The 27,444-nt window shown below is 46.0% G+C and overlaps 1 protein-coding gene across 3 annotated transcripts in view; it reads left to right on the top strand.

Annotated features, from left to right (window-relative positions):
* Nucleotides 1–27,444, top strand: part of LOC146859938 (mucosa-associated lymphoid tissue lymphoma translocation protein 1-like) — a 1,299,471-nt gene that overhangs the window by 872,101 nt on the left and 399,926 nt on the right. For all 3 annotated transcript variants that reach the window (XM_085643681.1, XM_085643683.1, XM_085643682.1), the window contains 2 exons: nt 2,822–2,848; nt 24,715–24,918. In XM_085643681.1, coding sequence (XP_085499807.1) covers nt 2,822–2,848; nt 24,715–24,918 — 231 coding nt within the window. The remainder of the gene's footprint in view (nt 1–2,821; nt 2,849–24,714; nt 24,919–27,444) is intronic.

Here is a 27,444-nt window from a genome sequence, read left to right as displayed (position 1 = left end):
TAGAAAGTCCTGGCGAGCTGCCTGTACCACCTGAGTAAAACGTGAGTAAAATGTTGATGTGTTCGATGCATGTGGGCTGCTGAATTCATATCTGTGCATAGATCGCCGCCTAGTGTTGGGTCCGGATGTTTGCACGTTGTTGTCCTGGAAGAGTCTTCGAAGTATCCTGAGATAGGTGACTCCTCCCCTGGACCACAGTGCGCATGGGCATCCTCAGATTGTTTTTTTCGCCATTGTGGCAGTGATGGAGTAGATACAGAAAGTGATGGCCATGCTATACAGTAATTCTGAGAGCTGCAGCTGCTACAGGCGCCGGGGAGGAGGGTGGGCGATATGAATGTCAGCAGCCCTACATGCCAAGAACAGATGCATACTGGTAAGTAGCATATTCAGTTCGAGGCATGTGGGCTGCTGACATTCATATCGCCCACCCTCCTCCCCGGCGCCATATCTGTGCATAGAATTTATAGCAGTACCTCCTATTAGCGGCGGCCACCAGTGCCAGCTGCAGCGGTCTGAAAAAGAGTTTTGAGAACAGCCTGTCCTACAGCTGCCTGCTGTTTTGAGTGTACATCTACACAATAGTGTTTGGTAAATGTATGTATAGTGGACCATGTGGCTGCTCTACATATATCCTGTAAAGGAATGTTTCCCAGGAAAGCCATGGATGCCCCTAACTTACGTGTTAAGTGGGCTCGTGGGGGAATCGTTAATGTGCGTTTAGCCTTTTGATAGCAAATTTGAATACATTTAACGATCCATCTGGCTATATCTGCTTTGGAGATGGCGTTGCCTTTGTGTTGTGGAGAAAAGGCAACGAAAAGTTGTTTTGTCTTCCTAAAGTCTTTAGTTCTGTCTATATAGTACATGAGGGCTCTTTTGACATCTAGTGTATGGAGCATTCTTTCAGCGACATTTTGTGGATTCTGAAAGAAAACAGGCAGTTCAATAGTTTGTTTCATGTGGAACTGCGATATAACTTTAGGCATGAATTTGGGGTTGGTACGTAGTACGACCCTGTTTGCGTGAACCTGTATGAAGGGCTCTTGAATGGTTAGTGCCTGGAGGTCACTAACTCTTCTTAACGAAGTGATTGCCACTAGGAAAGCTACTTTCCAGGTGAGGAATTGAATCTCACATGAGTGTAGAGGTTCGAAGGGTGGGCCCATCAGTCGGGTGAGGACCAAGTTGAGGTTCCACACTGGTGCTGGTGGGTGTCTTGGGGGAATTACTCGTTTAAGGCCCTCCAAGAAAGCTCTGATGGCAGGCACTCTGAATAAAGAGAGGTGCTGCCTGTTCTGGAGATAGGCTGCTATTGCGGTCAAATGAATACGTATTGAGGTGTATGCCAGATTGCATCGGTAGAGGTGCGCCCATGTGGGAGCAACTAGGATGAGTGTCAGTGAGTGCTGTCGCAGTTTGCGTGCCACCAGCGGTATTAATGGCGTTGGGGGAAAAGCGTACGCAAATCTGCCGGACCAGTTCATCCATATCGCATTGCCCTGCGACTGTGGATGTGGGAACCTGGCGGCAAAGCTTTGGCATTTTGCGTTTTCGTTTGTGGCGAATAGGTCTATCTCTGGATGACCCCACTGTTGGAAGTACGGTTGGAGTACTGACGGATGTAGCTCTAGCACTCTGTCCATGCGCAGGAGATGCTCCTTCGAGACAGCTTGGAGATCGGCCATATCTGACACACGAGTTTTGTAAATGATCAAGTCTTGCATCATGTGTGTCTACCCTCTTTTTAACGTGGTCATGGCGTGAAGAGAGCAAGTCAAATTTGGAGTCAATTGTTTTCAAGCTGGCCTTGACTTCCGTGAGAATCTGTCGAAGATCCACGTCTTGTTCACCCGCCTCCTCTGTTCGCACGACTCTCCAGATCTAAGCGTTGTCTACTTGTCGAAGCCACTTAGTGGCTCACACACTCCGTTACCCATTTACGGGTTGCTCACATATCCTAGCACCCTATTCAGAAGTAATCGAAGCTATTGTCCTCACATAATTTTCATATGATTTTGAAGTGGCCCATTCTCAGCAGGCTGCTGCAGGAATACAGCTGTGCCACATAAATCAATTCATTATGTGGGTCCCAAGGTTATTGTAGATGTAGTTGAAAATTGTCCAGGAATGTTACTTTTCTAGAGGATTCAAAGCTCATGCTCTGGCTGTTTTATAATCGGGGGAGTGGGGTAGTTTCTCATCTAGAATATTATTACAAGTTTTTCCTTAAGCATGAGATATTTAAAACATTTTCCATAATATGGTTATGTATTACATTAGACATTATCCATATGCCATAAAGCAATTGTTTCTGGTGTGCAGTTATCAAAAGTTAAAAACAATGACAATTTCTGTAGCACAAAAATAAACACAAGTGTTTTTTCGACCTGAGCAATAACATAAACTGTGGTTGTTTGGTCTATTCCATTATTGGTTATACTTAAGACCGCATGACCCTGGGGGTGCATTACTCTGATTGTGAATGCATCCCATTCAAACACATTTGGCCAAGTGCAGACCAGAAGCTGTTGTGCCTAAAAACATACAACAATAACTGTTCCTGAAAGGTTGACTCAGCATATCATTCTAATAAGGGAAGTAAAATGAGCTACAGCTTTGATAAAAGACTACTCATTATTCATATACAACAATTTGGAATGAGTAGACTGTATCTACACAGATCTGGAATATTGCCTGCATCCAATTAATGTGTTTTGTGTTGTAGTAGTGTAATACTGATTCTTAGGATTGATGTTGTTTTTGTCTATTTTGTATTCTGAAGTGTAAGAATTCCTGATTTTTATTTGTTTTGTTTTAGTGCCTCCTGTACCTGATGCATGTTATGGTGAGTAACTGTTAAACTCATTTGTTACAGTGTGGCTGTAATTATAGATTTTGTTAATACATTAAACAAATTGCTAGGTTTGACTTTAGGACTACGGTTTGCAGCATTCATCCATACCAAAAATAAGTTGAAAGAAAAAAGAGCAGCATATCCATCAAAATCTTCTTCTTTAATTGACGAGTATGAGCGTCCAACTCTGTGCATGGATGTGCGGGTAAATACAAACATGAGCCAATGGTTGGATTGATGAGTGAATGCATGGATGGATGAATGGATGACTGAGTGTATGGGGGTGAGTGATTGATTGCATAGCTTAATGGGTGAGTGTTATGAATGACTGAGTGAGTAGACCACTGGATTAATGAGAGATTGAGTGAAACCATGGAAGGATCAATGAGTAGAAGCTGAGAGGAACAAAACGTAGCAGTGGAAACTCTTGTAAAGATGATTTAACACTCATTAGCAAGTTATGCAAGAAAACAAGCCTTATCACCCAGAAAAACAAACTTAAACAAATCCCACCCAAGCAAAAAAGACAACCATCTACAAGAATTACCATAAGAGCGAGGTTTCCTCATGCGCACATCAGAAAGAATACAAATTTGCATCTAGGTCAACAACATGACTGTTGTCAACAGCAGGTCAACAACATGAACATAATACTTACCTGCGTGAATGCACTTTCTAGTGCATATTCTCTAACAGCAGCTTCCTCAACATAAAATTCACCCAGAGCCGGACTGGATACAGAGACTTTCTGTAGCAATGCCAATAGCGGCTGACAGGTAATGGGAGTGGAGGGGCGGGTGGGGATCGCGGGGGAGGGCGGAGAATTACAAAATAAAAAAAATAAACTCTTAACTCTTCGTCATGTTCGAGAGTCCTAAGCCTTCTTTCCTACGTCATCCATTGTCATCACCAGGAAGCACACCCCCCTAAGCAAATTACAGCGCTGCAATGCAGCGTTGTGATTGGACTGAGCGCCGTGGCTCGGCTCTCAGACGGTGGTGGGATCCCCACCAGGCTATGTAATGCAGCCTATTGGGGAACATGGAAAGTGCGCATGACTACTTGGCTGGCCAAGCAGTCATGCGCACTTTGGAGTGTTGCAACTACTCCTCCCAGCTGTTTCTGAAGTCCCAAACCCGCCCAACCTGGCCCCAAAAAATGTTTTTTAATAGAAATAACTTCTGTTATTATAATTTTTTTTTACGGTGATGCTCCTCTGCTTTAGCAGAGGAGCCGCCACAGAGCAATGCTCCAGCTTTCCGCTAGGTGGCTTCGTATGACTGCACTTTGGCTAGACATCTCTCAAGAAATGAGAGCATATAATCATTTCCCTCGCTCACTAACATCAGTGTTCTCGTCTTTTCCTTTTCTGCTCCTTCGGACGTGGAGTGTGAGCAACTGGTGGATACAGCGGGCTGAGTATTAACTTCCCGAACTTGTTCCATGATGAATACTTCTAACTGCACATTTCTCACCTTAGAATAGATACAGAGAATAGAGGGTTTGTGGGGTAGTTTGGACCAAAACATCCTGCACAACTGAATGGGTGAAGTGTCCTTACTGCCAGACCTGACTGTCTTGGCAGTAGCACTTTGTAAACATATGTATCGCTGGCCATCTCGCCGCCTGGACAATATCAAGAACAGCCACTACTTTCACTAATGCAGTGTTTGCAGAATTAGCCCTATTGGAGGAGGCCCTCAGACCTTGTGGTGGCTGCTTTTGTTGATCAGTATGCAGCAGATGTTAATGTAGAAGACTGTCCACCTCAGCAATGCCCTCTTTTGCACAGCCCTTTCATCGCTCCAGAGAACCCCACAAAAAGCTTATCATCCACTCAGTAATCCTCAGTGCATTCATAAAAGGGCTTTAAGCTTCTCTCTTTTAGAGTCTGACCGTGGAGCTTCTCCTCCTCTTCCAAGAGATGAAGGTAAGCAAAGAATTACGGTAGAGTGATGTATTGCCCAACGTGGAGGGTAGTCATGATCTAGGGTATTACATCTGCCCTAGTCCTCAGCACCAGTTTATCCAGGAAAAAAGGCAGTGTAAGAAGGTTGCACTGGCAGTGCTTGTGTTTTTCATGCGACAAGATTATGAACAGGCAAAGAGGAATCCAGTATTCAAGGCAGGGGATGAAGCGACCAGTTATGTTTCGGTTCAAAGTGCGTACACCTAAGGAATGTTAAGACCAAATTAAGGTCTCACTGTGGCACCACAAACTGCTTGGGAGGATACGTGTCAAACCTTTCATAAATCTCATCACAACCGATGATTTTAATTAGAATGGTTGGTCTAGTAAATGTAGATAGGCTGAAAGGACAGGCGAATAACCTTTTACAGTGCCTACTACAGTGCTATGAAGCACTAAGGACCACTACAAAAAAAGAGGAAAATGTCCCATTAGGCAACAAAAATCAGAAAAACACTTTAATGTAGTGTATTTTGTTAAAACAAACAAATCTGTAATGCCTTTTTATTACAGCGCTATTTAGATACGCTATAATATCAAGCACAGGAGACCCCACCTACAAAAAATACCTACAACAGCAGAAACTAGAAAGGACAAAAAGAACAAGAGGCCCTAGGGCTGTTTCTCAGAGTTCATTGCAGCTACTAGCTGCAAGCTACTCCTGAGGCGGAAGCCGGGAGACAACAAACGCACTTTTTAAAACTTATTTCTTGTGTCACTGTTTGATATAAAAACTGTATTTTAAACCTGCGCACTCACCCTTCAGGCTTCTCCTCCTGGGCTAGTAGCACGCTGGAACAGCGAACCTTTCGCTGCAACGAGGCCGCCAGAAAAAGTCAATTCTGCCGCCATTACCGGCGAGGATCAGAGGCCACGCCCACTTGCAGGCCACGCCCACCCGCCCGAGTATATAAACGCTGCCGACAGCGCGACCTAGCTAGAACTAAGCTACTCCTGAGGCGGAAGCCGGGAGACAACAAACGCACTTTTTAAAACTTATTTCTTGTGTCACTGTTTGATATAAAAACTGTATTTTAAACCTGCGCACTCACCCTTCAGGCTTCTCCTCCTGGGCTAGTAGCACGCTGGAACAGCGAACCTTTCGCTGCAACGAGGCCGCCAGAAAAAGTCAATTCTGCCGCCATTACCGGCGAGGATCAGAGGCCACGCCCACTTGCAGGCCACGCCCACCCGCCCGAGTATATAAACGCTGCCGACAGCGCGACCTAGCTAGAACTAAGCTACTCCTGAGGCGGAAGCCGGGAGACAACAAACGCACTTTTTAAAACTTATTTCTTGTGTCACTGTTTGATATAAAAACTGTATTTTAAACCTGCGCACTCACCCTTCAGGCTTCTCCTCCTGGGCTAGTAGCACGCTGGAACAGCGAACCTTTCGCTGCAACGAGGCCGCCAGAAAAAGTCAATTCTGCCGCCATTACCGGCGAGGATCAGAGGCCACGCCCACTTGCAGGCCACGCCCATCCTCCCTCTCTACCTCCCTTAAGGATGTGCATTCATCGGACGCGCAGCGGACGGGCGCAGCGGGCGCGCCGTTTGCGCGCCGAAGGCGCGCCTAAGGCAAGCCCGTCTTCGCCCGTCCTCGCCAAGTCATCGCCTCTCGCCACCCCCCCTGGTTCGCCCAGACCTTGTCATCGCATACGCTATGACGGTAAGGAACTTCTACTTCTGAACCCCTACCAAAAATGCCCTAACACCACTGGCATCCTAGGTCTTACGCATTTACAATGCACCCACTGCCACTTCTCCACCAACGCACCCACCAGGGTACGGTGTGACCCCCCTAATACTACAATACCGCCACTAAGGATACTCCAACTAAATTGCAGATCCCTCGTTAAACACCACCCGGAGGTGAACACGCTTCTTCAGGAAGAAAACCCCGACGTTTTATTTCTATGTGAAACATGGCTCCAAGATAGCTTGACCACCATCCCCAACCTATCACTGCCAGAGGAGTTTAATCTGGTCACCGTCAATCGTGATTCACGCGGCGGCGGCATTGCCATCATCTATAAAAAACAACTGACCTGCTCCTTTGTTAAGGAACCTCTTCAAGATTGTGAATGCGCCCAATTTAAAATTAGTGTGACCCCCCAATTCATGTTATCTGGTCTATATATCTATCGCCCTCCAGGCCAGGCCACTAAATTCATTAACGCCCTTCTCGAAACGGCGACAACGCTCACCACTAAGTTCGCCAACTTCACCATCCTAGGTGACCTGAATTTACACTTCGATGCGACGGGTGATAATACCATCATTAATCTTCTTGCCGACCTCTCGGCTCTGCAATTGAATTCCCTTGTCCACACCTCTACCCATATAGCTGGACACACCCTAGATCCGATCTTCTCTAACGTACAAGAGGCAGCAGCAGAAACCCCCATCCCTATGGGATGGACGGATCACCACCTAGTTAAAATGAGTGTCCCGGCACCCCAACGTCAACGCAAAACCGAATCCCTTCAGAGTCTAAAAAGACCTTGGCACAAACTTTCCCCACCCGACCTACATAAAACCCTTGGTGAATTCCAACATGAAGGTAACCAGAATATAGACGCGATCTACTCCTCGTTCACCACCTGGATTAGCAACGGCCTCGACACTCTCATCCCGGCCAGGCCGTCGAAAGGACGCAATACACCCTCCAACCCATGGTTCGACGACACCCTTAGGACTATGCGCAAGGAGTGTAAAAAGGCTGAGCGCATCTGGAGGAAACAATATGCTAACCAGGATAAGGCGGTGTATCTATCCAAGCTCAAGACCTATCACAAGGCTAGTAGATCCTCCCGTGCTTCTTTTTACTCTAACAAAATTAATTCCAATGCGAACCCATCCAAAATCATTTTTAAACTTGTGAAAGAGCTCCAAAGCCCTAGGACGCCCCCCCCAAAAATTTCCTCCCACGAGCAATGTGAACAGCTTGCAACCTATTTCATCGAAAAAATTCAGAAAATTTACGCAACCTTTCCGCAGACTGCTCCTCTCAAGGAAGTTCCCATGACCACGACCCCTAACATCTTACCTCTGTCCCTAATCCCTGCCATCACCGCTGCAGACCTGACCAAACTAGGCAAGAAAGTGGAGTCTGGCTCTCCAGCGGATCCCATGAGCCCTTCCCATTTCATGTCTTCAATGGACTTCTTTTCATCCCCCATGCTGAACATCCTCAACATCTCCTTCGCCACAGGACTCGTACCCATCGCTTGGAAACAAGCATGGGTATCACCGATAATTAAAAAACCCACCCTGGACCCCACCAAGCCAGAAAACTTTCGGCCCATTTCCCTTCTCCCATGGATGTCCAAAATTGCCGAAACCCATGTAAATGAGTCTCTGTCGAAACACCTGGACAATCATGGAATCCTGGACCCTTCCCAAAATGGCTTCCGTGCAGGCCACAGTACGGAGTCTGCCCTACTAGCTACCTCGGAGCGTCTCCGGATGATTCTAGATGCCGGTCATAGTGCTGCGCTGATCCTCCTCGATCTCAGCGCAGCCTTTGACACGGTATCTCATAACATCCTGCTAGAACGTCTGGAGACTACCGGTGTGACTGGCCCGGCACTTGCATGGTTCCGATCCTTTCTCAAGGATAGATCATTCAAGGTGTCTGCCCCTCCTTACCTCTCTAAACCTCACCCCATCGCTCAGGGGGTTCCACAGGGTTCAGCGCTGAGCCCCTCCCTCTTCAACCTATACGTCCAGCCACTCACGGACGTAGCTAGAGAATGGGGGCTCACGCTTGTATCATACGCGGACGACACCCAGTTGGTTGTCACCCTCTCGGAAAGCCCGTCCGCCATGGCATCCAACTTCAAAGAGGGTATGTCTGCTGTGGCTCGCTGGATGACGGACAACTACCTCCAACTCAACGCCGGAAAAACCGAGGTGCTCCTCCTGGGCCGTAACATCAGCCTTTGGAACGAGCACTGGTGGCCGTCATCCTTAGGCAACACCCCACTCCCCAAAAGCTGTGTGAAAAATCTGGGAGTCTGGGTTGATGCCAACCTTAGTTTCCAATCCCACACAAAAAAGGTGGCAGCCACCTGCATAGGCCTTTTAAGGAACCTCAGGCCCATACTTGGGCTCTTCGATGCCAAGGCCCGCCAGCTCATTATCCAGGCCACCATTCTATCACGCCTGGACTACGCTAATGTCCTCCTGTTGGGAGCTAATAAAGCGGAAACAGCCAGATTCCAACGCATTCAAAATGCGGCAGCTAGAACGCTGGTTGGCCTCCCACGGAGGTGCTCAGCCAGAGCCACCATCCGCAAGCTCCACTGGCTACCCGTGGACCACAGAATCCAATTCAAGGCCTTAGTCATGATCTTTAAGATCGTGAAACTGGGAAGCCCCCCTCTGCTCCGAAGCCTTGTCCAACCCTACGCCCCTGGCCGTGCTCTTCGCTCTACCAACCAACTCCTCCTGTCAATCCCTAGGTTTCGACTTTGCCGAACTGGAGGCCGCTCCTTTGGGGTCCTTGGCCCCAAACTGTGGAACGATCTCCCCCTCAGCATTCGCACTATTGACTCCCTCCCTGCTTTTCGCAAAGCAATTAAGACTCATCTCTTCCCTGCTGCCTAGTTACCCCTCCCCCTCCACCTCAGATTAGTTTGTCTGTTCTTAGCGCCGGGACACCCCTTTGCCGGGGTAGCTGTTGCGCTCTACCAAATCAATCAAAATCAAATCAAATTGCAACAAGAAACACAGTTTGCCATTTCCACAAAATAGGCCTTTTTGGAGACCTTGTTGATGTTTCGATCCCGTTCAGCAAATACCCTGGAACATTGCCAGGACAATATGTGGCTCATGAATTTCATCTGTTACTGGTGAAGAAGAACAAACATGCATTAACATTAACACCTAAATATGTCATAACCCATTGACCTATTATACAATGAATGGCATAACAGCCTGCCTAAAAACATTAGGAGAGTTATTGCATATACATTTACAAACATAATTCTCTTAACCCATGCTATAATTAATATCAGAGCAGTGCATGATTATTTTAGCAGTGAACAGAAGAATCAAAAGTTCAATATCTGGTAGACATACCAATGTATAAGACCAGTGAAATGCTAGGACATATTATCACGTTAATAGCATAACAGCCGGCATGAAAACATAATGAGACGTATCCTCTATTATATTTACAAACACAACTCTCTTTGCCCATGCCATAGAATTGGCGACAAGAAAGATGCCCTGGAATTCCAGCCACCACCAGAGGTGCAATGCTTTATGGCACAGTAAGTAAGTAATATGTTTATTGTACAGTTAATTAAAACCATTACAAAAAAAAAAAATTAGCGATCTCTTATTAACATGAAAATAAAAAGGAAAAATAAACAGCTAATAAAAAAACACATATTTAAAATTGCACAGAATATCCACTCCCCCTGCATTGGTAGCCCATAATCTTATTTCTTCATTTCTATTGGGAATATTAGCAGCAGTTTGTTAGGTAAAATTACCCCCCTAATCAGAGTCTTAACTGGAGAATGATATCAGGCCGTAGAGTGCAGGTTTAAAGTACATATTTATAGTGCATAGTGCCGCCACAAGGGTGAAAGATGGCCATTTAAATGACCTTTTGATGATTTTCTTAGGGCATTTACTTGTGCTAAAAAGCTTGAGGTAATGAGCTTAAAACACTATTGCAGTACACTTATTTTTAAAACGAAGATCAGCTACAGATAAGAACTTTACTAGGCGACAGCTTAGCTGAATGTCTTCACCAGAGAAGCTTGCAAGCACTGCTTGTCTGCACGACCGTAATTGGTTTTTATTAAAAATAGGTCTAAGTAGTAGCCGGCATTCTCGCATCAGCTCACTGCAAATCGTTATGATGTGAACTATGTCCTCCTCTCCTTCACCACAAAGACGACACATTGCCGGTTTAGGAGGGCGCAGCCAAGAAGGCAGATGGTATGCCGTCGGTAATAGACCTAACCGAAATTTCAAAAACTTTTCTTTAGTAGTTCTAGAGAAGTTCGAAAAGAGGTATGCTTGAGGAGTCGCTTTCCTGTAGGTTTGTATCGTAAGCCAGCCGTGTGAGCGTTTTGTCAAGGTCGCTTTATCTTGTAAAATGGACTCTTTTTTTGACTATGTTGTTTACAATTTTCTTAAAGCTAGCCATGGTCCCGGGCAATGCCCAGAGTTGTCGTAGCCCCAGCTGGTCCAATGCAGTGTTCAAGTAAAGTCTGGCTGGGCAAGATCCTGTTGTTTCCACTTCTCTCCACAAGTAAAAATTCAGCGTTCCTGGCTGCCCTTTTTTTATCTTGAACCACGTTTTAACAAAGGCTCCTTTTCTGGCTAGCTCCTGCCTTTGTATCCCAAATTCCAACCTCATTTGTACCGGAGAGGTAAATCCAGGCAGCCCATAAATTACTCTCAGTGCTCTTGTGATGGTGCCATTTAATATTTCCGCATCCCTCCCTCTCATGGCTTCACTTCCATAGGTGATTGATGGTATCAGTTTGGCCTGAATCACCTTGGTCAGTGGGAGATAACTTGGTCCAGCGGTTAAATTCTTCAAGTTTCTTAAAGCTACTGCTGTTATTAACCCCCTCTTTTTTATTGCCTCGAACTGTGCTTTGTAATTGCCTCTGCTGTCTGCTGTCATGGACGACTTCAAGCTTATATTTTGCCAGGTACCAGTTGTATTTTGTTTTTATTTTCCGGTAATTTACACACATGACTTTTGTCTTGTCTTTGTTGATACTTAATTTGTTATTTTCTGAGTATTGAGATGTGATGTCCAGCAGGCGCTGTAATCCTATGGGTGTCCGACTGATGAGAATTAAATCATCTGCATATAGGAGGTTAGATAGCTGGCAACCTCCCAACTTCGGGGCATGCGCATTGCTTCCATTAAGTTTGATTGAGAGCTCGGCCGTAAATAAGTTGAATAGTGTCGGGGCTAATACACACCCTTGTTTTAATCCAGAGGTTGTATTCATCTTTTTTGATAGATGGTCTCCTGCCCCCAACTTTACTTGTACCCAGGTGTTACTGTGCAGAAGGATTAATTGTGTTAATAGCAGTGGTGGAATACCTAGCTTTTTTAGTTTTTGCCACAGAATGTTTCTGTTTATATGGTCAAATGCGGAACTATAGTCGATAAAACAGATGTATAAAGGTTGTTTGATTAGAAGTGCGGCGTCCATCATTAGTGAGAGGGCAGAGATGTTGGTAACAGTGCCCATGTCTCTACAAAAGCCGGTTTGGTTATAAGGTATTGCTTTGATTTCTGTAGACCATGTTGTTAATTCTTGGAGGAGCACCCCGGCATAATATTTTGCGTCATTATCCAAAAGGGCTACCAATCGGTAGCTCCTTGGATCGTTCCTGTTGCCTTTTTTGTAGATAGGAGAGATTATTGAGCCTCTCCGTGATGTTGGTACTATCGAGGTCTGCAGGATTCTATCAAAAACCGGTTTTAGGGCAGTAGCCCAAAATTCAGGGTCTTGTTTGAATAATATCGGCGGAATCCCATTAGGCCCAGGAGCTCATTCAAGTCTACCTTTCAAGATTCTTTTGTGAATTTGTGTATTTGTTATTGTAATTGTTCAGTTCTGCACGTTTTCTGTAATCAAATTCAGCTGGGACGGTTGGGTTTCCATGCTGGACACAGGAGTATTTGAGCCAGTTTAGGGGGTCTGATTTTTATTAAAATGAGGTTCAAGGAAAATAGTCCAAGCTTCTTCTGTGACGTTAGAACTGATACACTGTCCTTGAGGATTAGATAGAATGCTTTATGGCACAGGATCTTAGACCCCCACTCCGCCCTGCTAGTTTCAGTACGACATGTTGGTGATGTTGCCTGTGAGAACCAGGACCCGCCTCCCTTTGATGTAAGGCAGTAAAGCCTTCAGGGCCAGATGAATCACCTGCAGTTCCAGAAGATTGATATGGAGCCAGCCCTCCACTGGTCCCGAAGTCCTCTGAACTCTACCTCCCCTAGGTGATACCCCGGACCCAGCAATGATGCGTCCGTCACCACTTTAAGCTCCCTTTGGGTAAGGATAAACTGCGGATGGTCAGGATGGTGTTGTTGACAAGGAGGATGCATCAAGCAAAGAGGCCAAGTAGCATCAGAACCACTCTCACCTTGCTCGAGGCTGAAAATGTTATGTGTATTTGTATGATGTGCATGTCACTTGGGAGTGTATCTTGGTGCCTTAATAAAGGGCTGCTTCCCTGACTGGAGCTTACTAGAATGGCCAGGTTTTCAGTTTTGTGCAGACTTTTGTGACTGAGCTGACAGCTCCAATATGCAGGAACATGCCATTCCTGCTTTTTGGAGCCAGGTACGAGAAGGTAAGGTGCAGGAGCCTACTCAGGCTCTTCGTATACAGGAGACCTGGGCGAGCAGGAGGCTGGCAGAGCAGAGGTTTCTGATGGAGACTTCTAGTTGCAGATTGCTCACCTTTTGAATAGTTTCCAGGCGTCAGCTTTTCAGCAGTAGTGATGGGTGGTGCTGTGCAGCACTGCACCATCACCGTACCGCTCCAACTGACATGCAGAGCCTATATAGGTGCCACTACTGTGCGCTGACTTCAGGTCCTTTCTTTCACCTCCTCATGGAGATCCGGACCTGTCTCAAGTCTCTCAGACAGTTAACTCAATAATTTCCCAAATTTCCAACAGTGTACAAGAGTGGCCTACCCTTAAAAGGATACGGTTTAATCCCTGTAGGGACTGTCGCAAGCAGATGTGTGTGACAGATTGCAATCAGGCGGGTGTGCCTTTGGTGTCTTGGGTAGAGCAACTACTCCAAGGCCTGTAGCGACTGCATGTTTATGAACCGGAAGGCCATATGGGACTGCAAGGTAACATTTAACATCACCAAACATAAAAAGACTCCTCTGTGAGACCACTCTAAGTGGAGATCCAAGTCCAAGTTTCGTTCCCGATCTTGTTTCTGCTTTAGAAGTTGATGAAGCAGCATGTGAGGCTGGTCTTTGCCACAATCAAAATCGTCCGGTAAGTTTAAACAGATACATAAGAAATCGAAGCTCGATTCAGCCTCCTCTCACTATTCTTGTTCACCAAAGCAGGCGCGGGGGCTGCGCCATGGATCTAGATCTCACTCCCGGAGTTGACCAACTTCTGAGGGGATCCAGCAACTGGTTCAGGCACAGTCAGTTACCGGGGTCTGCTGCCGCTCCGCAACAGATTGAACAGTTCTGCACAGCCATGCTCCGGCTCTTTGCCTTTTTGCTGACTCCCTCTAGCATGCCTTCATACCCCTAGGACCTGAGACGCACTCCACCTGGACTACAGCTGGCAGTTTAGCCCTTTGTGCCAGCTAGATTCTCCATGTCCATTACGACACCCATGGCCCCAGTCCTGGACACCGACGCATTGGTCCATGCCAGTCCCTAGGACTTTGATGCTGGTATTGAATACATCAATGCAGAACGAGGAGCTTCCTATGGTATTGTTTGACTCTGAGTTGGCGCCGGTCCAACCTCGGCTGATGTCATGCCTTCCATTTGCTCTGTGACTTCCACAGGGAAGACAACACACCTTCCAATAACTTTTTGGCATAGACTTGGATAATGATTATGATGCGGGTGATGAGTACGCTCAGACCTATGGTGATAATTGGTATCATGACTTGAAGGAGGCTTATGTCTTGATACCGCCTCTCAAATGGGCCTTCTTTTACCCCCTCAACCAGCCAGAGAGGAGTCTTTCTTCTTACACCTTGGTAATGCATAGGGTGGTTAACATGCTTGACCTCCACCTACCCACCTTAGAGGTAAAGCCTAACATATTGACTGAGTTCTCAGCGGGGGGCAAACATCTTCTGAGGCCTTCCTGCCATTTAATGAAAACTTAACAGACACATTGTTGGGGGCCTGAGCCAAACCTTGCTCTGGTTCACTTGTCAACCGCCAAATTGCACATCGCCATCGTCTTCCCCCAGGCAATCCTGCTTTCCTATCTGAGCACCCTTCACTGAAAGTCTGGTGGTGCAAGCGTACGTAGTTAGGACCAATCCTAACTGGTTCCAACTACTCTCCCAGACAGTCAAAAACATATTTAAACCTTTGACAAACAAGTATTATCATCCGCCAGCTTAACGCTCAAGTGAGTAAATGCAAGCTGCCTGCTATAACGCTATTCCCATGCCCTTTGGGACTAGGTGGCTCAAATCCTCTCAAGTGTCCCCGAGGATCTCTGGCCTATCCTTGCCCAGGCCATTTAGTATGGTCAGGATGCTGCCAAGTTCACAATTTGTTTTGGCTTGGACACAACGTATTCTGTTGGATAAGCCATCGGCAGCTGTATTGGGAGAGTGGCGCTAGCCAAGATGATCATAGTCCCAAGATTGCTGTATTTTTTTACCAATCTGCCAGTGATCCCGCCCAGAGCCTTTTTCCGGGACCTAGACTCCCTCCTTAGCGCACTCATTTGGGGATCCACTAGGCACAGGATAGCCCTGAAAAAACTGCAGCTACCCACCACACAGGGTGGCTTGGGAGCCCCCTCATTTGAGGCCTACTTCTTGGCGGCACAACTGCAATGGCTGTCTCACTGGACGGCAGACAGATACACTGTGGAAACTCACACTGTCGCAGGACGGATATCGGCCCCGGAGATCCGTCGCCTACTCCTCCCTGGCACTAAACCAAAGCGCACATACCCTTTACAAGTATCGGTGGCGCGTAAGTGCATGATGAGGATACACCGTATGTCCCCGGGGGTTCCGCTGTACTCCCCTCTGCTCACCCTGGTGGGGTGGCCCAAACAGGAACACTACTACACCAATAGCGAGCTCCGCACGTGGACATCGTGCGGATTAACAGAGGTGGAGTCCCTATTCGTGGAGGGGCAACTAAGACCATTCCATAGCCTAGTAGAAGAGTATGATCTTCCCCCGGGACAATTCTTGCTCCATCGCCAACTCCTAGCGAGCTACCGACCGCATCAGGACCTAATCAAAGGGGAGCCATGCACACATCCGGTTCTTCACGCGATCTTGCGCATGGGCGTGGGGCGCCATCTCACTACCTGGCTTTATAAAGCCATCCGGGAACTGTCTTGCCAACCACTGGAGACCCTGCGAGCCACTTGGGAGGCCGAAATTGGGCGTGCGTTCCACGAGGGGGAGTGGGGGAGAGCCTTGGAGTACCCTAAGAAGGTATCTAGGAACGCACGCTTTAAGAACATTCAATACTACATCCTGCATAGGGCCTATTTAACACCCGCACGCCTCCAACGGTTCTACCCTGACACTCAGTTCCTCTGTCCCAGATGCCAAGAGCGGAATGCAGATTTCCAACATATGTTTTGGAATTGCTCCACCATCAAAACTTTCTGGCACCACATTCACACCGCACTAGGTACCCTCACGGGGCTAACCTGCATGACCACATGGGAGGCCACCGCCCTAGGCATCTTCCGCGCGGGTAAACAACACAAGGTGCGGACTCGCTTCCTCTCCCTGGCGGTGCTTTTGGCCAAACGCAGCATCGCTATGCACTGGTGCTCCCCCACAGGTCCACCGCTGGCGGCTTGGGTGGGAGCTACACACAAGTGGGCGGCGGCAGAGGAGGAGACGTTGCGGGAGGAGGAGGTGAGAGGGGTCCGCAAACACCACATATCAATGGAATGGGCCATGTTATTGTATCAGTTCAAGCAGCTATCCCCGGGTGCAGATCCAACGGACAACCCACTCACACCGTCGGCTCAGCACGCGCAGTCACAGACCCCGCCCAACCAATCTCTCGACATTCCACCCACATGATCTGCTTACATACCCCAACATCGGTTATGCTAACGTAATTCTAGGTCGACCCCCAATAGGATAGACACTCATGAGACACAGAGGTGCCTTACCCCAACGACACAACAAACCCTCGCCGATATCATTGGTTGTGCCTGTTCATGCCTCCCCCCCCCCTAGTTTAGGCCTTCGTTTTACCCTAGTTTATGTGCCATATCTGGAACCTGAGACACCGGGGTATACACCTCATATCAAGTCTGTACGTGGGTCATGTTTTCCGATGACGTATCACTGATCTATGCAGCTGATGTGTACCACTATTGAATGTACTATCTGTTATAACTATCTGAAAGATCTATATGATGTACAATGTGTCTAATATAAAAATGGCAATTAAAATAAGTTACAAAAAAAAGCCATCGGCAGCTGTGATGCCATTTGCCACCATGCCTGGCTGCGGTCCACCGTTTTTTCGGGCGATGTCCAGTCATTCCTCATGGACATGCTGTTCGATGGGACTCACATTTTTGAGGGCAAGACAACATCTGCTCTTGAGAGGTTCAAATAGAGCAAAGCCACTGCAGCTCTTTGGACTTACCTGCTCCACCTTGTCAGCCGTATCAGGCCTACCGCTTCTTTTGTGGTTCCGGCAGAGGTACCCCATACTGCAGGCCAATCAAACACTAGCATGGCTCCCAGCAGTTTTGCACTTGCGTAGTCACAGCCATCGTGCCTACCGCCCCTGCAGACAAGTTCAATAGGCCATCCAGTCCAACACTTCCCACCCCCCTGCATCCCCACCTGCAAAAGCCCTTTAGAGTGCCCTTAGAGGAGCACGGCCACCCAGCGGGAGACAGTATCTAGTGATTCTTGCTAGGTTGGTGTCCATAGGATCAGACAGGTGTGTCCTACAAATTGTATGAAAGGGTTATACCCTCCACTTCCTTTCTGCACCGCTGCACCTTCCATCGCCTCCCTATTGACTGACTGAGGACATGTTTCGGTTTTGCAGCAGAAAATGGAAGCCCTTTTGAACAGAGGGGCTATGGATAGGATGCCTGTGGTTGTTGCTCCTGCTACTTTCTGCTGCCCAAAAAGTTTGGTGTGGGCTTTTATAGACCAGCTCCTTCTTGACGATTTCCTCAAAATACTCACACTGACTCAAGTCGTGCTTCCTTAGACCCAAGACTGGATTGTTGCATTGGACCTGCAGGGTGCATATTTTTATTTACCTATCCTGCCAGGTAACCAGCTGTACCTTAAGTTTGTGGTGGGACAGGAGCATTTTCAGTTTGCTCTGCTCCCCCTTGGTCTCACCAGTGTCCCTTGGCTGTTCACAAAATTGATGACTTGGTGACAGCACACCTTCAGAGGTCAAGGTCGCAAGTCTTCCCCCTACCTTGTCAACTGGCAGTTGAAAATTGGTTTGCCTTAGGCAGTTGTCAATCAACTTGCCGAAGTCACACCTAACTCCTGCTTAGATGCACTCTTTCATCAGAGCCATTTGGAACACGGTGGTGGGTGCTGGTCCCCGATTGGGTCAGCTGCAGTCCTCTTTCTCTTCCCCTCTCACAGCTGACAGTGGTGACTGATGCATCGCTTCTGGTTTGGGGTGGTCATCTGGGAGGGGTGGAGATCAGAGGTCTCTGGTGGAGCCCTTGCTCCGCATAAACCTTCTGGAGCTGAATGACATCTGCTTTGGATTTAGGTTGGGAGAGGATGTGACCTAATGGCTAGGGCAGCCGCACTCAAATCTGGGGAACCGGGTTCGAGTCCCAGCAACGACGCACAACATCCTGTGATTTTGAAAAATGAATGTATCCTTGTGAAACACAACTGGAGCTCATGTAAAATGCTCTGATACCCAATACCTCAGGGTCAATTTTGTGCTTTATAAAACTCTAAAGAAAAAAAAAAATCCTTCCTTTCAACTATCAAGGGGAGGCTGGTGCAGGTGCTCATGGACAACACCACCGCCATGTGGTGCTACCGCCTTGTGGTACTGCAACAAACAGGGCGGGTGGGGTCATGGACCCTGTGCCATGATGCTTTGCGCTTCTGGAATTGGCTAGCCTACCTAGGAATTTCTTGGTGGTGAAGCACCTTCTAGGATCATTGAATGTCAGGTTGGAAGGGCTCAGGCGTCGGCACATAGTGAATCATGAATGGCAGATACACATGGACGTGACAGAAGGTCTATTTTGCGTATTGGGAGAACCTTGGCTGAATCTGTTCCCATCGCCAAGAATGCACCATGTCAGGACTTCTGCGTGCTGGAGTTTCCAAGCTGCTCCTTGCTTGAAAACATGTTCCGCTTCAAGAGGAACTCAGGACTACTGTAGGCCTTCCCAACGATACCACTTCTGCCCAGAGTACTGAAGATCAGGAACAACTGGGCTAAAGTAATACTAGTGGTCCCAGATTGGGCAAGCAGAATATGGTATCCACAACTTGGGCTTAAACGTTTGTCCTCTGATCAGGCTGCCGCTTCAAGAGGATCTGCTGTCAGGGCATGGTTCTGCACCCAGACCTTCGCAATCACTACCTTCATGAATGAAGATTAGGCGGCAACAGCTGAACACCTTTGACCTTCCTCTGGAGGTCGTTGAGGTCATCTCTGCAGGCAGATGTCCTGCAACAAAAACTGTCAATGCCTGTCTTTCGGACAAATTTGTGGCTTGGTGCAATACTCTGCAGATTGATCCTCTTCAGGCCAAGTTATCGGACGTTTTATTATTCGTTTTGTCTCCAGTCCGGTAAGGCCTGGACCTGGGCACAGTATAGGGGTATCTTTTGCCTCTTTCAACTTTTATGCAGTTTCCAGATCAGCCCTTTTTCTAAGTTGCCTGTTATAAGATTTTCGTCATGCCATTGGTGAGTCCTTAACTTGTCCCTCAGCCTTATAAAGCGCATTACATTTGAGCTGCTTCACAGCTGTCCTTTACGGCTCCTCACCCTCAAGACAGTGTTCCTCATTGCCATAACATTGGTGTAGCATATAAGTGAACTTCATACTCTTTGTCCATCCGCTGTACACCACCTTCAGACAAACTGGTTCTGCGGCTCAGCCATCCTTTCTGCCAAAGGTTGTGATGTTCTACATCTGTCAAACTTTCACAATGCTGGTGTTCTATGCTCACCCATCTAAGGAGGAGGAGAGACACCCATCACTTGAACCCCAAGAGAGCGCTTAGCTTCTACATAGATCATACTACAGACTACCAGGTGAATGATCAACTGTTTGTAGGGCGAGTTGGAGCGAAAAAATTCAAGACTGTGCGGGAGAGAACCATCCCCCAGTGAATCTTGCTCTGCATTAGGATTTGCTAAGCACTGGCTAAAAAGCAGTTTACCAAAGGGCTCTGCTCATTCTTTTAGGCCAAAGCTGCTACCAGTTAGTTAGCACATGGAGCCCGGTCCTAGACATTTGCCAGGTGGCTATGTGGGCATCCCTCCATATGTTCTCAAAGCACTATGTTTTGGGCAGTCTGGTCGGCTGAGAAGGTCATTTTGTCCACCCGGTTCTACGGGATTTTCTAGTTTGGGTCTATTCACAGCCCACCTCCAATTAGGTATTGGTTTTCTATCTATTCAGAAGTTGAGGAACCTGTGGTTAGATTAGAAGTTTCTATCAGAAGAACGAGTTACTTATCTTTGGTAACGCTCCTATTGGTAGAAACTTTATGTAGCTGCAGATTACTCACCTACCCTTCTCTTTCTGTGATTGGACTCAATCCATTAATAAGATCCCAAGTCTAGCAATCTGCACCCTGATCATGTCAGTTTAATTTTGGGGGTGTGGATAGTCTAGATAGCAGCTGGCGGCAGCACATCGGTGCGGCGCCCTTATAGGCTCTATTCGTCCTTGCCGGAATGGAATGGCGTCAGTGCGGAGCCACACAGAGCCGCCTACCGGTGCGCAGAGGTACTATTGAAAAGTTTCCGGATCCATTCTGGCACCAAGGGAATATTCAAAAGATGATGAATCTTTAGCTAGATGGTCTCAACCAGAAAGAGTTACCAAATGGAAGTAACTTGTTCATTTGGTTGGTTTGTGGAAGCTAATGTGGCAGCTGATGTAGGTGTTTAGTTATGTAGGACCTTGGCTATACAGTGCTTTGATGTGTGTGGATATGTGAGTGCAGGGTGAGAGTTTGAGCACGAGTATGACTGCTGCATTCTGTATAACACAATCTGAAAGGGCCAGGCCTGGTTGGAGGACGTGGCACAGGTAAGGGCAGGCAAGCGGGGCCATGCGTCACTTTCTGGGGATCATATCCCAAATAAACTGGAGTAGTTTTTGGAGGGAATGCCCTGAACTCCATTGTATCTAGGATCTTCCCAATTGATGAAAGCCTCAGAGAGGAAATCAGATGGGACTTTGACTCGTTTCTGGTGAAACCCTACTATGTTGAAAGTTCCACTGTCATCCCGAGGTGGTTGAGGGCGGAGTGCGAAGAGTCTTTCTTTGTCAAAGTATGGGAATACAGCTGCTCTCGACATTCGAATACGGGCTGCAACCAGTGCCATCACTTTTGTGAACAACCAAAAAGTGCTAGTGAGGAAGAAGGAGCGCACACTGAATTGAAAATGCTCCTGGTCCACTTTAAACCACAGGTAATACTTGTGCAACTAAAGGACTTCTATATATGAAAATACACATCCTGCAAGTCCAAGCGCCCCATCCATTGCCTGGGTCCAGGGCTGATAGAATCAAGGCCAATGTGAGCATTGTAAATCTTTCGTCTGCAGGAAAACGTTGAGGGGGCAGAGTTCCAAGACTGGCCTGACGCACCATCCTTTTTTGGAACAAGGAAATGGCAAGTGTAACAACTTCAACCTTATTTCTAATCCAGTGCCTTCTCTGTGGCACCTTTTGAGAACTAAAGGCTGTTTGTCGCAAAATGGACTGAAGTTCTGGTGTGAAGGAAATATTGAAAGTGAAGGAAAGAAAGGGCATAACGTCCTTGAATAATTTGAAAAAGGCCTATATGTCACCGGTGATGGATCTCCAGTCGGGAAAGTAGTGCCAGATCATGCCTCCCATTGAGTGGGCATGCACTACTAAGGCCAAACTAAATAGATTTTTCGGGTGGTTGTAGTAGGGGAGGAGGAGTTGGAAGATTGGTACCCCTCCTGGCCTACACGTTTTCTGCTGGTTCTCTGTCCTCTGCTCTGTAAGGATTGGGCTGTCTGTTGCATCACTGGTTGGAAAGGCTGTCTCAATCTATACCCAAGACCGCTGGAGTAGCACCTATTGTTCTGAAACTGGTGCAGCAGTTGTTTGTCAAGGGCCAACAGCCCCAAGGAACATACCACAATCCCAGACTGGCTGAAGAAAACCTAGATTTCCCAAAGATGTCTGTCCATTTAGATTCTCTATCAGGAGGGGTGATTCGAAATTAATTAGGATTCACTTTACTGGTCAAGGCCGGTACAAAAAAACTCTCTGGGTTAGGGTGCTTAGTCAGAAAATTGGGGTCACCAGACACCCTGTCTGAAATCTGGTCACTTGCCTGTTCACAGGTGGGCAAGAGCATTGTTTTGAAAGTAGGCATCGGAGTATCTGTGCGAGCATGATTTAACAAGAGTAATGAAGCGTGTGGCCTGGGCTGGAGGATTTCTGTTAAAACATTTAGTTTAATGTCTGTAGACACAAAAGGTGATGAGTGGAATGCTTGCAGTAAGTTTGACCACTGGCAATTGCTCAAGGTAGCCCAGCAATCCTTCTTTTGCCATCCACGCCATCTCAGTTTGGACCCGAAGAACAGCCCAGCCCAAAACAACCCTAGACCGGATTCACCCTGATTGGGGCTAGACAGTGGGGTGTAGATTGATTCCAGAAGTATAGTGAGCATAAGACCCACATCTGGACATACTCTTGATGCGTTACATAAAATGCACAAAAGGTGATGGAAGGAATGTTCGCAGAAAGTCTAACTATTGGCAATCGCTCAGGGTAGCTTGCTCAGCCATCGTTCTTTTTCCCACCATGCAACCTCACTTTGGACCCAACTATATGTAAATCAGTCTTGGCCCTGCTACAATAGGAACACTTAAGCCCAAACTGCGAAGGGCAATTCGTGTGAGCTTCCAAACTTCACCCAGTGATTTGCACTGCTTATGAATGCCTGGGCTGTGTGGTGTCTAAGGTGGAGAGAGAGGTGCAGGTTCAAAGAATTGATGGAGGGCAGAAGGAAGTCTCTAGCTTATGGCACATAATGTGAGGGGAGTTTATGTGGGTGAGCAGTGTAGAGTCTGACAGAGAGCAGCTCACATTTTGAGCCGCACAGGAGTAGTGGGAGCTGTGCACTGGAGTGAACTACACAGGGTTTAAAGTTGGCACATTATGGGCATCTATAACAGTTGATGCCTACTCCAGCATAATGCTTGTCATGGAATAGTGTTGTCATTGTCATATTGTTGGCATGATGGTGTCCACCCTTATTAAGATGATAGCCATGCCACAATAGTAGTAACCATTATTGTCATATAGTGATGATCTGTGACACGATTAGTGCCCACACCAGACATAATTATGCTCCTGCATCGTGGTAAGAAGTTCCTTGCATATTGCTGCTAGCCTTGGTATGGGGTGCACACCATTAATATAATGGTGGCCTTGGCATAATGGAGGTGATTAGTTTCATATTATGCGCATCCATGACATGATGATGCCTGCCACTGGTATCATGGATGTCATTGGCGCAATTTGGACACCTATGGTTCGAGATAGTGATACATTAGTCTGCAATGCAGACCCTGCCTGTGTGTAGTATACACGAGCACTTCATGAAAACTGCAAATTCATGTTTAGACTTAAATGTGTATTTACTACAAACATAGAACATTACTTAAATTTAGCAGACAGAGTACTCTGTGTTGTGGTGGATGTCCTGTCTGGCGTATGTAGAGTGAATTTGATTGGTATACTTGTAATATGGCAGACAGAATATAAGCAATGGTTTTCCGAGAAGAACCCTGTCTGCCGAACTCTAAAAAGGCCCGTAATGTTTTATCTCAGATGGAATACTGCTTGCTTTATTTTAAGGACACTAGTGTTTAAAATGTTTTGTTTAGGCGAAATAACAAAATGAATGTATACTGAAAAGCAGGCGTGGGCTCTTTAAACTTGCGTAATGTGCTTTTGCATGAATAAAATTCAGAAAGCTATGCATAATTATGTGAAATGAAAATGACATTTAGCGCTACGTTTAACAGAATATGCGTCCTTGCCTCCATTTCGAATGCAAGGATGCATTTCGAGCTTAAAAAGTTGACTAAACTCAAGTACCATGAATGACAGCTGCTTGCGTTTCAGTCAGTCACGTTCACGCATTACAGTTTTGTCACCAATACCGCGGAATTACACGCGGAGGCGTAATTTCGCGTTTCTAGCGTAACCCTAAATGACACCATCGTAATGGAATTTTCTCCTGGAACTACTGAAAAGCGTGTGTTTTATAACGAAATTTCAATGTTTCTATATAAATAATTTAAGCTGATATTTAGATGCTAATGAATATCTAGATCTGCCATCTGTGACCTAAAGTTATGAGATTTGTGCACTGTGATTTTTCCACTTAGTCCCTGCACCTTCCAGGTGTTGAGGCATTCGTCTTGCAGTAGGTGGTGGCTCGGGGTCTGTGCTAGCTGGCACTGGGTCTTCCACATCCTATTCGAATGCCCGGTGCCTTTTCGGAGGCAATGAGTGCCACTGCACAGCCTTTGGTGATGCCGACTTTGGCGCCCAGATGCTTGGTCACTCTGAGCAACACAAGAGTGGCCTTTGCAGTGTCTTCTTTGAGAACAGTTCAAGAGTTATGAATGAAGTGTCACTTCCCCAGTGATCCTGCTTAAATGTGTTCCTAGTGATCCACAGTGGCAGAAGGGAGGAGCCTTTTTGTTTTTCTGGCTGTCAAAGTTTGTTTATGTGCATGGATTTCTGGTAGTAAGTTTGCTGCTCTGTCTGCCTGTACTTTACACAGTACCAAACCTATTTATTCATGCCAATATGGGAAAAAAGCTACTGTAAATCTATGTTGTGTCTGACTTATGGAAATTGTATGAAATAGAAGCTTATAACATTTTCATCTATTTGTTATTTTTACTTCAGCAACTGACAAAGTAGCTTTACTGGTGGGAAATAACAATTACACACATCATCCAAATCTGCTGGCTCCGATGATGGATGTGTTTGAACTGACTGTTCTTCTGAAGCAGCTAAATTTCCGTGTGGTTTCTCTTCTTGATTTAACCAAAGATGAAATGCTAACTGCGGTCGGACAGTTCTTGCAGCTTCTTGGCAATGGAGTTTATGGTAAGTCACTCAATCAGTAATCAGAGAATTTGATTATGGCTTATATTCTGGAAATGAATAGCGAAGGAAAATGTATATACCTTTGACAAGTGCAGAAATATTGTTTCTTGTTAATTGAGCATAGGTAACAATATGTATTGGGAATCTGTGTTAATGTTTAAAAGTAGATACATACATACATACATACATACATACATATATATATATATATATATATATATATCAATCCACTATTTCCGGACCCGATTCCAGGCTGTCGAAGGGCGGTCCAAGTAAAAAGACGCCGGAAATCTTGTATATCAACCACAAAAGTTTCTGTAATGAACAGGAACCACTCAGACGCCTTCGTGTGCTGTCAATAATACCGTATTTAATGGCAAGCAAGGAACTACGCGTTTCGGCTTTACGTGATCAAGGCGTAAAGCCGAAACGCGTAGTTCCTTGCTTGCCATTAAATACGGTATTATTGACAGCACACGAAGGCGTCTGAGTGGTTCCTGTTCATTACAGAAACTTTTGTGGTTGATATATATATATATATTACCTACTGGCAGTCGCCAGTAGGTAGTTATAGTTAGGACCTATATCCATAGGAAAACCGCAACATTCTATTTGAAATAACGTTGGCGCCGATTGACGAATCTTTGCGAAATGTTCCAAACTTTTGGCCACCTCCGGTCCGCTCCTATCCTGAAAATTACACGTGATTCGTCAAGCGGGGGCTGAGAAAAAAGGGGGGTCCCAAAACGCGTTTTCCCCATGCATTTTCCCATAGGACCTGTTGACGCAGCTACAGGCCGAACTGCTGAACGGAATTACACCGAATTTGGCAAAGAGGTAGTCCTCAGTTCAGACTTGTGCCTTTTGCTTAAATGGTGTAAATCCGTTCAGTAGTTCCTGAGACAATCAAAATCACATATATATCTGGGCGGAGCCTAACCTCACATCTCATCGTGAGATCTGATTGGCTGTCAGCACTTCATCCAAGAAGTGTTGGCAGCCATCTTGGGACCAATATACATGATAGCACCTCATTAAAAAGCATTGCAGTTAATAGAAGGTTTTAAGACTTTAGTTACATTATAAATCATTTGTTGATGGTACCATACTCATTTTAGGAATTGTGGTGTGTTCTAAGGTGATTTTACCATGTGAAAAAGCCTTTTTCTGTGATATCATGAATCATGTTTGAGAGAAAACCATTTTCTCATGCTTTTCCCACAGAGGTTTGGAAAGTGATCTATAAGCTAAACTGAGAGCATATTTTTTGTAAATTCACATTATCTTTCTCAGTCATGTGAGAATGAAGTCTGACATTCTCAGTAAAACATGTACATCCAACAAGGGCAGAGACTGTCAGTTGATTCCTTTGTGTTCTACTGCAGCTTCCCAGAGTGTTCTAAAGAACAACTAGAGCGCTAACAGTCCTACTTATGACAAACGTATTGCACACCTGAAGCCATCTTGAATGGAATAAAGTGGTAACTCTTAAAATATTTAATTTAAAAAGGAACACAATGAGGGGGTTCATTTTGCCATAGAAAGTATGATTAATGCTGCAGAAAGAAAAATTAGGGCACATTTTGAGTGACTTCTCAAATCCTCTTCTATTTCATTAAAAAATTCTGACATGCAGACTGAAACATGCACTTTCAATACCAGCAGCAGACTTCCCTGGTGAGCAGTAGCTTTACTACAGTGATCTAATAAGCAACTAGAGTGCTAACATTCTGAATTTATGGCAAATGTGTGACACATCTGAATGCCTTCTTGATGGAATCAAAGTAAAAAACAGAGTATTTCCTACTGAGGAGACTGTAGTAAACGAGGAAATTAGGAAACTTCATAACAAATAAGTGTCCCAAAATGGCCACCAGAGACAAAAGAGCCCAAATGTAGCCCAAATATCACCCAGATGTAGCCCAAGTATAGCCCAATGACAGAATGTCCCAGAGTGTTCTAACGAACAACTGGAGCGCTAACAGTCTTCCTTATGACAAAAGTATGGCACATCTGAAGCCATCTTGATTGGAATAAAGGAACAAAATGAGGGGGTTCATTTGGCCATAGAAATTATGATTAGTGCTGCAGAAAGAAAAATAGGGCACATTTTGACTTCTCAAATCCTCTTCCATTTCATAAAAAAATTCTGATATGCAGACTGAAACATGCACTTTTAATACCCGCAGCAGACTTCCGTGGTGAGCAGTAGCTTTACTACAGTGATCTAATGAGCAACTAGAGTGCTAACAATTAGAATTTATGGCAAATGTGTGACATATCTGAATACCTTCTTGATGAAATCAAAGTAAAAAACGGAAAGCATTTCCTACTGAGGAGACTGCAGTAAATGAGGAAATTAGGAAACTTCATAACAAATAAATCTCCCAAGATGGCCACCAGAGACAAAAGAGCCCAAATGCAGCACAAATATCACCCAGACGTAGCCCACATGTAGCCCAATGACAGAAGTGTGCAAAACACTTATTTTTTGTGTATTTGCAGTTTTATATAGTGCAGACTTGT

The sequence above is a fragment of the Triturus cristatus genome, chromosome 3_1, assembly GCF_964204655.1.
Source record: "Triturus cristatus chromosome 3_1, aTriCri1.1, whole genome shotgun sequence".
NCBI classification, from domain to species: Eukaryota; Metazoa; Chordata; class Amphibia; order Caudata; family Salamandridae; genus Triturus; species Triturus cristatus.
This window is presented reverse-complemented; position numbering and strand designations above follow the sequence as displayed.